General features: G+C 32.0%; 1 protein-coding gene across 1 annotated transcript; it reads right to left on the bottom strand.

Moving 5' to 3' along the window:
• Positions 1-649: 649 nt before the first annotated feature.
• LOC112741858 (plasma membrane ATPase 4) lies at positions 650-9,082 on the bottom strand. Its single transcript, XM_025791012.3, has 16 exons — positions 8,670-9,082; positions 5,541-5,660; positions 5,200-5,436; positions 4,045-4,806; positions 3,819-3,941; positions 3,626-3,730; positions 3,368-3,512; positions 3,112-3,276; positions 2,761-2,999; positions 2,620-2,652; positions 2,446-2,527; positions 2,186-2,346; positions 1,916-2,089; positions 1,628-1,810; positions 1,277-1,458; positions 650-1,173 (listed from the first exon to the last, which is right to left on the bottom strand). The coding sequence occupies exons 1-16, from the start codon at positions 8,727-8,729 to the stop codon at positions 1,077-1,079; spliced, it is 2,868 nt and encodes a 955-aa protein (XP_025646797.1). The 5' UTR covers positions 8,730-9,082; the 3' UTR covers positions 650-1,076.
• Between the last annotated feature and the right edge of the window lie 3,917 nt (positions 9,083-12,999).

Raw genomic sequence — 12,999 nt, 5'->3', positions numbered from 1 at the left:
ATACTTTCAATAAAACTCTATCATTCATCTTATATGTTTTAACTCACGTTGAAAATATTCAAACTTTAAATTTTTGAAGCAAAAAATGAGAGTGTGATGAGAGGGAGAGTTTTGAAGAGGTGAGCGACGATGAAATGAAGAAGAGGGAGTTCTGCCAACTGAAGTAGGATAGGTATATATATAAAAGTATAAATTAGATAGTCCGATTTGTATTTAAGTATTTAAAATTTTTTTAACTATACAAATCGGATGGTCCGATTTGATGCGGCTCGAAATAAAAAAAAATAAAAACACTCAAATCAAACCTACCAATTACAGTACTTCAAAAATTTTAAATTTCTTCCCTCTATATAAATCAGACCGTCTGTTTTATATTAAAACTTCAACAACAAAAAAATCAAACGGTTCGATTTTTAATCTGTCAATTTACAAAAAGTAACACCACCCCAAACTATAATGCAGCCCCGTATCTATATCCAAGCACATCACACACATAACATTCATATAAAAAAATGAGCCTAAAAATTATGCAGTCTCTTACAACATATTTGAGAGCTAGATATTCTCTAATGGGCCAGTAAAATGAAACAATTCAAGAATTTGGTTTAGAACAAGTGCAATTTTCATATTTGAATAATGATGATGATGATGCCGTGAAAACTTCCATTAGCTCTTATTCTCCCACCACAAAAATAAGGTAAAAACATTCAAGTTCATTATGTGATCACTGCCACTTTTGAAGTAGCATTACAACAAACATGAAGAACACAAGATGGATGAGTATAGACCCAGAACCATGTCAACATTCTCCTTCTAAGATTCAAAACAAAATGAAAGCTTAGACACCGCTTTCGCCGCCGCTAGAAAACAGACGGAAAAAAAAAAATAAACAGACAGAGAGAGAGGCAGATTTATGTAATATGATCAGAGGCTTCCTCTCTCCCTAAACCTAGTAAGCGTTTTTAAATAGTTAGGCCTTCCTCCTTGGTTTCTTCTTACACACATGCCATTTTTTGAATTCTTGGCCCTTCTTTTTGTTTCTATCTACAGCGAGTTTCGACTAATGCTGTCGTTTATTACACAGTGTAGTGCTGCTGGATTGTGTCAATGTCCAAACCTTTCAGCTTCACCACGGATTCGACGTGTCCTTTAAGCGTGTGAAGCTCACGAAGCCTGAAAAAAGAGATGGTTAAAGAGAGGGAAATTGGTTTCATGTATTAAACTAACATAATCAAATTAATGTTTCTAAAAGAATGAGTAGTTATATATTGGTTACCTTGCAACTTCAGCTCTTCTCTTAGCTTGTTCAGCAATTTCAGACAATTCTCTGTAGCTGTTCTTTTCATTGAAGATGCTAGAAGTCTCCGGTGGTTGGAGTCCATGAAGGGTTCTTTGAGCAAGAGCCCATTGAGCTTCCCTCTCTTCCTTGCCATAGTCTTTCTTGGTGGTGAAGGCAGTCTGTCATGCATTTTGAAACACTTCAATCAAATCCATTCTCTTAAAATAAAAATAAGGTAATCCCAACAGTATAAACTTGAATCATGACAGAGTATCTTCTGTCTTGATTCGAATCTGTACTATTGGATTACCTTAGTGCATAATTAGAATTAGCATATGTATCACGGACCTTGTTTTCGAGGAGATTGAGCCAAGCTTTGCCACTTAAGATGTAGCGAATGGCGAACTTCATTAAGTCAAGTGGAACATAGAAGACAAGACTGTAGAGCCAGATGACTCCAGCCCAACCCCAACCAATTCCCTTGATCTTTGCAAAGCCCCAGTTGGCATACACTGCTATAATTGTAGCAATCTGCAAATTCATCATCACAAAATATCAACTTCATCTTTCTCACAAGTAGTTATCTTCTTATCACTTAACAAGAAATAACACGAAAAGATGGAGCATCATCCTTACCAGTTGAGCAATAATGAAGGCACTAACTAAAAGCAATCCAGGGCGTTCCACATATGACCAGCTGCGCGAACGCGTTACAAATATTAGAGCTTGGCTGACAATACTAACTTGTAGGTACAATGCAGCCGTCATTTCATCAGGGCTTTTATCCAGAGGTCTAACTCCGAATTTGTCCTGCATTGTCAATAATAAATAGGGGTCAGATCTTGAATCCAAAACAAGAACAAGGACAATTAAAGAATATCAGGAATGTTAGTTTATGTTTCTTACAGGGAAGAATGTAGTTTCTTTCATTGCCCAGAAGAATATAACAGTCATGAGAGCCAAGTAACCTCCAAGAACTATTCCGGTAGCGAAAATTTCCTTCAGTTTCCAGCTATCAGGCAAAGGAGATGGCTTAACCCTGTCCTTTGAAATTGTCATGATTGTCCCTAATATTTTATGACAAGGTTTGTGTCAGATTACCATTTTTAAAAGGTGAATTTCAAAGGTATTTCAGAAAAAAAATGTTTAGAGCTGTAACTACTTACCATCATTAAGAATGGCAATGATCAGAACCATGAAAGGAGAGAAATCGAATTTCCAGATCAATGCGATAAACATGAAGCCAAACTGCATTCAAAAAATAGAAAATCCAACATGATCAGTTTCCATTTTACTCTGCCAATGAATTACAAATATAATCACAAATACTGTCTACTTACCACAATACGGATGGTGATAGACACTGCATAAATCTGAAACGCAAAGAAAATGTTTTTAAGTTACATCATTGAGAATGAAATTTAGAAGGGAACTATATGTGTATCATCATAAAAAAAAAATTGAAGAAGCAAGCAACCAACCGTGTAGTTCTTCATTCTCTGGAAAATAGCTCTGCTAGTTAAGACAGCACTAATTATAACACTCAATCCAGGTTCAGTCAACACAATATCAGAAGCACTTCTTGCAGCATCAGTGGCGTCAGCGACAGCGATTCCAATATCGGCCTTCTTCAAGGCAGGAGCATCGTTCACACCATCTCCAGTCATACCACAAATGTGCTTCCTCTCTTGTAACTTCTTCACGATCTCATACTTGTGCTCTGTAGTGAACGAAAATAGCAGAAAAAACAAACCAAGAGTTAGATACTATACAATTTCAATGAACATATATAGAGTGAGAGAAAAATAGAGAAAATAGTAATGAGTATAAACCTGGAAAGACTCCGGCAAATCCATCGGCTTTCTCAATCAACTCTTCGACCGGAAGTGCAGCGATACTTGCATCTTTGTCTTGGCCAAGAAGGGAAGCAGATGGGTACATATTTGTTCCCATTCCAAGTCTTCGGCCTGTCTCCTTAGCAATCGCGAGTTGATCACCTATAAAGAAGAGTAAATGTTAAGATACTAATTCATAATATGGCATCGGTCGATTCCTGTAGCTGATTCTACCTATTAGGATAAGGCTTACCTGTAATCATCTTGACATTTACACCGAGATTAAGAGCCCTGCGAATGGTTTCGGCACTGTCATGCCTTGGTGGATCAAATAGTGACAACAAACCAACAAACTGCCATGGAGCTCCAGGGCTGTCCTTGCTTTTCTCAGGAACTTCCTGCAGTAGCAGAGAAGATGCTTCAGATTCAGATTCTCTTTATTATTATTATTTACAAGAAACTTGGGAATAAGTACTGAAAAATTAAAGCATGAAGACTTTGCTGTAAGAACCTGTCTTGAAACGGCTAGGGAACGAAGGCCTCTTTCGGCGAACTTGTCAATAATGGCATGAACCTTCTTCTTAGCATCATCCCTTAGATTACACAAGTTCATGATCTATTCATCATAACAAAGAATATCATATCAGCATCAATTGAACAAGCCAGAACCTCTCACAAATCATGAACAGACTAAAGATTGTTACCTGCTCCGGAGCGCCTTTGCTTGCACGGTGCCAGTTTCCATCAGCATCAATGTAAGTCAGAGCAGTTCTCTTGTCAACAGGATTGAAAGGTAAAAAGTGAACCTCTCTGATTCCAGCCCTTGCCTACAGCACAAGGCATATACATGTTCAATTTTTTGCGCGATTTTCGAATAATGAAATCAAGGACAAAAATTAAGGACACTAAGCTTTATGAAAGAAGTTAAACCTCTTTAGGATCTGCAAGCATTCCAACAATAGCAGCATCAATGGCATCCTGGTTTTCAGTCCTGGAAGCTCTCGCGGCGAGAAGGATCACATGATCCTTGTCCACTCCTTTAGTAAAGACCTCAATCAAGTTCTTGTCAACACTAAGCTTGTTAAGTGTGAGTGTTCCTGTCTTGTCACTGCAAAGCACATCCATTCCAGCCATTTCTTCTATGGCAGTCATTCGCTTCGTGATGGCGCCCTGTTGCGAAAGCCTGTGAGATCCAATGGCCATTGTTACAGACAACACAGTAGGCATAGCAATGGGGATTCCACCAATCAAGAGAACCAAAAGATTGTCAATTCCATCTCTGTATTTTCGGTGCTGAATTGGATACATGACAATGATCTCAGCCAGCATGCCAACCGCAATGGAACAGATACAGAAGTTTCCAATGGCGGTTAGAACCTTCTGGAAGTGTCCAACTTGGTTGGTGCTGTCAACAAGGTGAGCAGCCTTTCCGAAGAATGTGTGGACTCCGGTTGCAATGACAACGGCTTCAATTTCACCTTGCTTGCAAGTTGAGCCAGAAAAGACTTCATCTCCGGGGTTCTTGGTCACCGGAAGGGACTCTCCGGTAAGAGCTGACTGATCAATCTTTAACGGATCACCTTCTAGAAGACGAGCGTCGGCCGGTACAATGTCTCCAAGCTTGATGCTTATGACATCTCCGGGGACTAATATTGCAGCCTCTTCTTCAGTCCACTTGCCATCTCTAAGAACCTGCAAGGCCATCAATACTTTTTAGTCAAATATGTCAAATAATCTTATGATTCTTAACTATCAATTTTCACCTATCTAATTGGTGAAAACTCACCCACAACCCACAGTTGTATTTATCGTTAAGTTAATAGTTAAACACCATTAAATAACAATTTAATTAAATATGTAAAATCATTCAACAACTTTTAACTATAAACTTTACATACTATACATGGTAAAAGCTCACGTATTTATGTGAAATTGATTGCTGACCATGGTTAGATAGCAATTTTGTCAAACATGTCAAGTTATTTATCGATTCTCAACTATTAACTTCATGTAGAGACAACTGCATATGAGTCTCCATCTTAAATATTTTATCATTCCACAAATTGTTGGTGCATTCAGCATTACCTTTGTTTTAGGAGCAAGACCGGCCATAAGTGCGGCGGCGGCATTTCCGGCGTTGTTTTCTTCAATGAAACTGATGGTGGAGTTGATGACCAACAAGCAAACAATACCTACAAAATCTTGCCAATCCGGGGGCTTGCCATCACCATTTGCAAGAGCAATGGCCATAATGGCTGCAGCTTCCATAACCCATGACAGGGGATTCCACATAAACCCAAGAAACTTGAGAAGTTTGCTTTCCTGTAATATTAACAATGTTATTAAAGTTAATAGTCAGAACATCTTTGTGTATTGTAAATAATAATAATAATAATTAATGTTGTTAGAGAATATGAAGTATGAACCTTTTTCTCTTCTAGCTTGTTTGGTCCAAATATTTGAAGCCTGCTGGCACCTTCAGCAGAGGACAATCCTTCCCTGGTACATTTCAATTGCTCGAACACTTCTTCAACTGGAATTCGTTCCTATAAAACAAAGTTGTGTTAAAATTCATTGTTCTGTTTCAGGTTTACCACGCATCACCCCAGAAAGAAACCAATAATACTGCAAATTGAGTCACTTATTATAAGTTTAACCTTTCTTTTTTGTTGAATGCAATTGTTTGTTTCTTTTCATTGTTTACATGTGATTATTGTCAATGATCAACCTTATGGATGATCCTTTCAAGCTTAAACCTTTGTTTGAATAATTATTTGCATTTCAAACTACTATACAAAGCATTAACATTAGCAAAGACAGATGAGGATGGAAAAGGTAGCGAGTGTGTGGGGGACTATCCTAGTCATACTTTCATTAAAATATACCTAATCATGATTCATGATGATTGATTTTTTGAAAAATAATTGTTGTCTTTAATACATTTATTTTCAGAACAAAAATAATAGAATATTTATGCATACCTAGAAAGAATAGAATAGAAACTCAAATAAAAATTATTTAAATCATTTCGGAATTTTTATTTATTATTATTAATAATAAAAACACTGATAGCAAAAATCCTTTAACTTATCCATTAACAAATTATTTATTTAATCAACAATTCTCTTATGTAATAACAAAATAAAGATATTTAAAAAAAAAGTTATAATACAATAAATATATAGAAATTTAAAAATAATATTTTTCATGAAATAATTTCATTGTAATAATTTTTAATGAACTCATAGTATTGGTTGTCTAATCGCACAGAACTAAAGTTATAAAAAATTAAAGAATAATATTATATATATAAATTATTTTGTTAATTAAGTTGGTCTAACATTAACAAAAATCAATTATAAATAATATTATTTCAAGTCTTATTATTTAACTTAGTTAGATTTAATTTATAAAAAAAATATGAATGTGTGTAGGATTATTCAAAAGTTAAATGTAGTGACTTCCTAATTACAATATCTAATCTAACAAAAGATAGTTGTAAACTTATTGATTAATTTTAATGTATTATTTTTAAACAATTATTTATTCAATTAATATAAAAAATTATTTTTGTTGATTGATATTATATAATTAATATATATAATAGTTTTATATTAATAATATATTAAAATTAAATTTCTATCAAAATAAAAATTTAAAGTCTATATTAATAAAAAATTAAAAATTTATGTATAATTATTTTTATACAAAATTAATAATTAAAAATTATTAAGTGAATTGTATCCTGCCGAAATGATACAAGTGGAGGCAACGAAGAAGGCGTTAAGAGGGCGGGCAGCAGGCGCGCCAATAAGGAGAAAGCGTTGACTGTTGGAGCCGTGACATCCTCAAAACCATTGAGTGTCAGACGGGACACCGCACCCTTCTCTTCTCTCTCTCTCTCTCCATGTGATTGGTCCGCCTTATGTGTTGCTAACACCTTTCACGCCTTCCAACTTTCCCATTTAGGTCCCCCTCTTTGCTCTTCTCTCAATTCACTCAAATGCTTCTAATTATTATTATTATTTTATCATGCTGTTAATATAAAAAATTTAACTGAAAACCACTTGTGCGGTTGTGCCTATTATCAATTTAAAAATTGTTATTGGAAAAACTAAAAGAATTTAAATTAATTTAAGTATTTGGCATATTTATTATTAAGAGTCTAACTATAAATTTATGCAAAAATGAATATTGTCCTTGCTTTTGAAAACATTATTCTTTTTACATAAATTTATGTAAATATATAACGCCAAAAAAATTATATATAATGAAATATGAAGTGATATTATCAAAGATAAAAATAACGGTACATTTTTATAATAAAATGTAAATGAACTTTCTCACCACCAGACTATGAGACTATATCAGAAAAAAATTAAAATGTTGTCTAAATAATAAAAGAGTATATATTGACTTAATAGGTAAAATAGAATTAATGCGGAATATATTTTTTTCAATAATAATTCCCTTTTTCGGTAATAATAAATGAATATTCTATATTTTTTATGTTGGTGGGTGGACAGAGTGAAAAATTTGACCGGAAAAAAAATAAGGCAAGTAGGTAACAGTGAGCTGAAATTTGCAGGAGTTGTTGAGGGGCAAAATGGGCAAGTCAAATGAAGGGATCCAAATTAAATGTGGACCCTCTTGGTGTCAGGACCGTTGAATGTGAGAGTTACAATGAAAACGGTTAATCCCAATGGCCAAGATTTTCACATAAAAATATAGAAATTGGTGAAAAACTGAAAATGCCAAAGTACCACGGAAAAAGTACTTAATAAAATTCCCACTCAACCAAACATAGCCGCAGACAGAGAGAGACACGAGAAGGTGTGAACTTTTGAGGAGTGGTTATGATTATGAGTATCATACTGTACACAATACCTTTCACTAATTTTTTTAAATATAATTTTAGTTAATTTTAATACAACATAGTACTTTAATCCTATTTAATATCAAATGTGTACCCAACCTTAAAAAAAAAAGCAATAAATACGGTGAAATTTTAGACGTGTTGAAGTCTATATGCTTACCTGTCTCTCACATGTTAAGATCCACCAGAAAAAAATCATTAAAAAAAATAAAATAAAATAAAAATAAAGAAGAAAAAAAATACACTACGGTATACCTTTCTTCATGCATGTTCATATTACCTAACCAAAAACTGTCCTTTGAAGAAATCGATTCCATATATGATTTTTCCCAGCAAGGGAAAATTAAGTTATATATATGAAAAAGAAAATATTATAGTTCCGAAAACTCTTTTGGCATTCCAATCCTAAAGGGGCAAAAAATAAAGAAATTTATTCAGGGGATTCATGAATCATCATCATATGGTTCAAGCTTTCACATAAGAACTAACAAGTCAACCGAAGAGAAGAGAGTAGTTAGTTATAATAACTTGCAAAGTTTTATTTATATATGCTTCAAGGCAAAGGGTATAAGAGTATATAGCTTTAAAGACAATCAAAATCAAACACTTCATCTTGAAAAAAGAAACAATTGAAAACAAAAAAAAAAAGTAATTAAGTAAGGAGCTTTAATTAACATACCAGATCAACGGTTTCGTTCTTGATCTCCTCTAGGGAGATGGTGGCCTTTTCAGCAGCCATAGTTTTTCAGCCTAAGCAAACCTCCGTCCACCGGAGAGAGCTAGCAAACTAGAGTAGAAGAAGAAGAAAGATTGAAGAAACAAGAACCGAGCAAAAAGGGTGTGGAAGAAGAAGAAGAAGAAGATCAAAGGGTCATTGAAGATTGTGAGTTCTGAATCCCAAGAAAATGGAACACATACATAACCGAGAATAGAGAAGGATGTGAACTCACACCTATGGCTTTGTTTTTATACCGTGTTGGAAAGGAAGAGTGAGCCTCACATTTAAGACTCTGATAATGCCCACCCTCTCTAATTTCTCTCTCTCTTACATCCTACTATTATCTGTCACATGTAGGTTAATATAATTGTTTACTCATAAATATTTTTATCATTTTAGAATATTTATTTTTATCATTTTTAAATTTCATAATAATTTAATTTTAACGTATTATTACTGATAAAACAATTTTCATTAGTTACGCAAATGACTATCAAAAAACGAATATTATTAAACGATTGTATAAAATATTTTATTTTCAATGCGTTAAATTAAACTCATGGCATAAACATAAACAAATAATTATAAATGTGTTATTATTTTTATTTAATTATTTATTATTTAAAAATTATATGTATTTAATATAGTAACAATACAAAATTCTTATTATGTTATATACTATGGTCAAGATATACACTAATTAAATTTAAGATTTTCACAAAAAAATCAAATATGACTTAAAAGATAATTAAAGATGAAGTATTTTTCATACTGTGCTGACGTAGATGATGGTGATTTCTTTGGAGTTCAATGTTTCTATTCTACCCAATAAAAAGTGCGGGTCCCAGAAACAATGTGACTAGGGATTTAACTCATTGTAGTCGCCACCCTACTTGATACCTTGAATATTAAATTATTGAATCAATTTTTTCTTTAAATTAAAGATGTTAGTAAAATACAAAAATAAAAGTCTAATAATTATTAAATTAAATAAAACTTATACATGATATAAATTATAAAATTAATTATAATTAAATATTTTTTCTTTTAATTTTTTTCTAAACTATTAGTATAATGAATACCATATATATATATATATATATATATATATATATATATATATATATATATATATATATATATATATATATATATATATATATTGTCGTAGCTATAAGTTTTGTTTGCTACTCAAAGTTTGAGTTTAAAATAATACTAGGAGCATAATCATGTTCCTTTTAGTGTAAAAATATCTTAATCCAAACGAACTTAGGTTCAATCTTGACTGCTATTATTGATTATGTAATTTTGGAGCAGCCAACGTGTTCCTAATAAGGATAGGATTATTTTTCTTTGTAGTTTAAAAGTTTAGCAACAATAGTTATTTCATGTCAAAATTGAAAAAAAAAAAAAAAAAGAAAGAGAACAATTTCTTATCAAATAATATTCTTAGAGAAAAAGACAAAAAAAAAAAATCAATTAAACTTTTTTGCAATAGTGAATTGAATTATACACTTATTAATTAGAAATATAATATGGGAATTCAATTTCTATAAATAAAAAAACGTACTTTTTATTTTATATTTAAGGTTGATCAAATGAATTATAAAAATTTAATATGTAATTTTATCAAAAAGAAAAAAAATATTTTTCATCAAAACAAAAATGATTTACCTAATCACTCTTTTTATTTTATTTTTACGGTATCTCTCAATTCAATAGGATAAGAACTAATATATCTAAATTTGATGTAAAGATTTATCATTAATTAATAAATTATTACATATATAAAATAAAATTTAAATTTTTAATACTTATTTAAAAAGATCGTTGAATTAACATATTTTACTCTGCTCTCCTACATTTATAAGAATTTCAGGCAATTTGTCCATAAAAGCCAATGAAAAAAATGGGTATAATTAATGCTCTTTAACTAGGATATATCCTTGATAAAATAGTAAATTAAGGACAAGTTACATAATTAAATATAATAATTAAAAATTGGTTTGATCATGTGTTTACACTATAAAAAATATTGATAATCGTCAGATATAGCAGTAACGATTATAGTCAAAATTACCGTTGGAATTAGCAACGGATTCAATGTGAAATTCGTCAACCCAAATAATTACTGGCGGATAGTCATTTTCGATGGTAAAGTCGCCAGTAATTTTTGGCATGCAACCACAAAAAATATGTGTCAAGTTTAGCATCGGATTTACCGTGGAAATAATCCGATGATAGACACGTTTAACGGAGTACTGCGTTTTGATCATCCGCACCGTATTACCATCGGAAGTATCCGCCAGTAAATTTGACGGTAATCATGTCCTAATTGACACCGCAAATCCCCTCCTCCCTTCATTTCGAATTCATTCTTTCTCTCTCTGACTTCTCACCTCTCTCTCTCTCTCTCTCTCTCTCTCTCTCTCTCTCTCTCTCTCTCTCTCTCTCTCTCTCTCTCTCTCTCTCTCTCTCTCTCTCTCTCTAACCTTCTCATCTCTCCTCTCCGTCAACCTCCTCTACCACTGTTGCCTCTGACTGCCACCGCTGTCGAACCCCACTGCCGCCGCTACTGGACCTCCCTATCGCCGCTGCTGCCTTTGCCGCTTCTGCTTCTGCCGCCACTACACCTCCACCCCTTCTCCATTTTCTCTTGTTCTGCATTCAGGATTTTAATATCTGAATTTTGTTTATTTTAAATTATGTTATATCAAGTTAATTAATTAGTTAGTAGAGTTTAGTTAGTTTAATTTTCTATTTTAATAGATTTAGGTGGTTAGGATAGGTTAGAATAGGTTAGATTAGGCTCTGAGATTGCTGAAAAATATTGGATTATTGAACTATTTGTTGATTTCTGCTGTTGATTTTGTTTGAAAAATGCTTGACTGTATTAGTAATGATTGACCTGTTTGTATATTACCTTAATAATGATTGAATAAATTAATAAATTGAGAAGGTTTTATGGTTATTTGGTTTGGATAGAACCCTTTAAGGATGGCTAAATCCAAATTTTAGGGGAGACTCTATCGAAATTTTTATAAGATATTTAGTGAAATTGAAAAAATTAAAATTATATTTTCGAAATTGTTATAATTATTTGTTGGGTTGCTGTATTTTTATTCAATTGTTAATTTGAATAATTATTTTGAAATTAGTTTATGTTCTTGATTTTGTTAATTTGGTGTTATGATAAATATGTATGGCATTTACAAGAGAACTATATATGTATATATTCATTTTGATTCTTATGAAAGAAAATTTTTTCCTTTGAAATTACACGTTTATTTTTCTATAGGCACTTGTTAGTTTGCTAATAAGCCAAGGTACTTATCCATTGTAACTTCATTATTTTGTAACTAAAACACAATATAATTTCTCTTTTTTTAATTTACTAAACTAAAGCACTTTTAGAATTGTTTGTTATTTATTGAGTTTCTTCTTATGTTATTATTTATTGGTGTTTGTTATATTATTAATAAATTCGCTGTAGAGATATAATGACAGGTAGCAGAGGTAGGTCGAGTAGATCACGTGATTGTGGTCGAGGGCGAGCTTCCACCGAATCCCCCAGGGCTGCCTAGCCATCGCCTTTGACCTCGACTACCACTACAACAATATAGATTATTTTTTAGGGTTATATATGTAAAAAAAATTAAAATTCGTCAAAAAAACAAATTTTGACATTATTTTAACTATGAAAATATGTTAATAAAAGTTTTTTCAAAAATAGTATTTTTAACATATAAGTAATTATGAAAAAATTTTAAATCTTATTTTGATAAATATTGGCTGTCAAAAATAGTTTGTTAAAAAATTTAAGAATATATTTTCTATGATACTTATTAACCGTCAAAAATACTATTTATTTTGACATTTATTGATCATAAAATTTTTTTAACAAAATATTTCAACAAAGAATGAGATGAGATCTTGAAATCAAAGAATAAACTGAGATTTTAAAGATAAAGAATGAGTAGTATGATCCCAAATTGAGAGCAATGTGATGCCAAAATTGACGGAGCCTAAAGAAGAAGAGGAACAACGGAGTAAATGGAAAACAAATGAGTGTCAAAATTGAGGAGTAATTTTCTACGGTTAAATTATTCATAAAAAAAAACATAAAAAATATGACATTTGTGATATTTGTCAAAAATATATATTAATTTTTATACTTAATTATGACTATTAAAAAAGACAGTGTTAAAATAGCTCTCTTTTCTTATAGTGTACCCCATCGACCCCTGTGGCGCCACAGTTGAGTCCATCAGACCAGCAATTCATCATGGCC

Source organism: Arachis hypogaea, chromosome 14 (assembly GCF_003086295.3).
Source record: "Arachis hypogaea cultivar Tifrunner chromosome 14, arahy.Tifrunner.gnm2.J5K5, whole genome shotgun sequence".
Taxonomy (NCBI): domain Eukaryota; kingdom Viridiplantae; phylum Streptophyta; class Magnoliopsida; order Fabales; family Fabaceae; genus Arachis; species Arachis hypogaea.
Note: the sequence above shows the minus strand (reverse complement) of the source record. Positions and strands in the feature narration are given on the sequence as shown.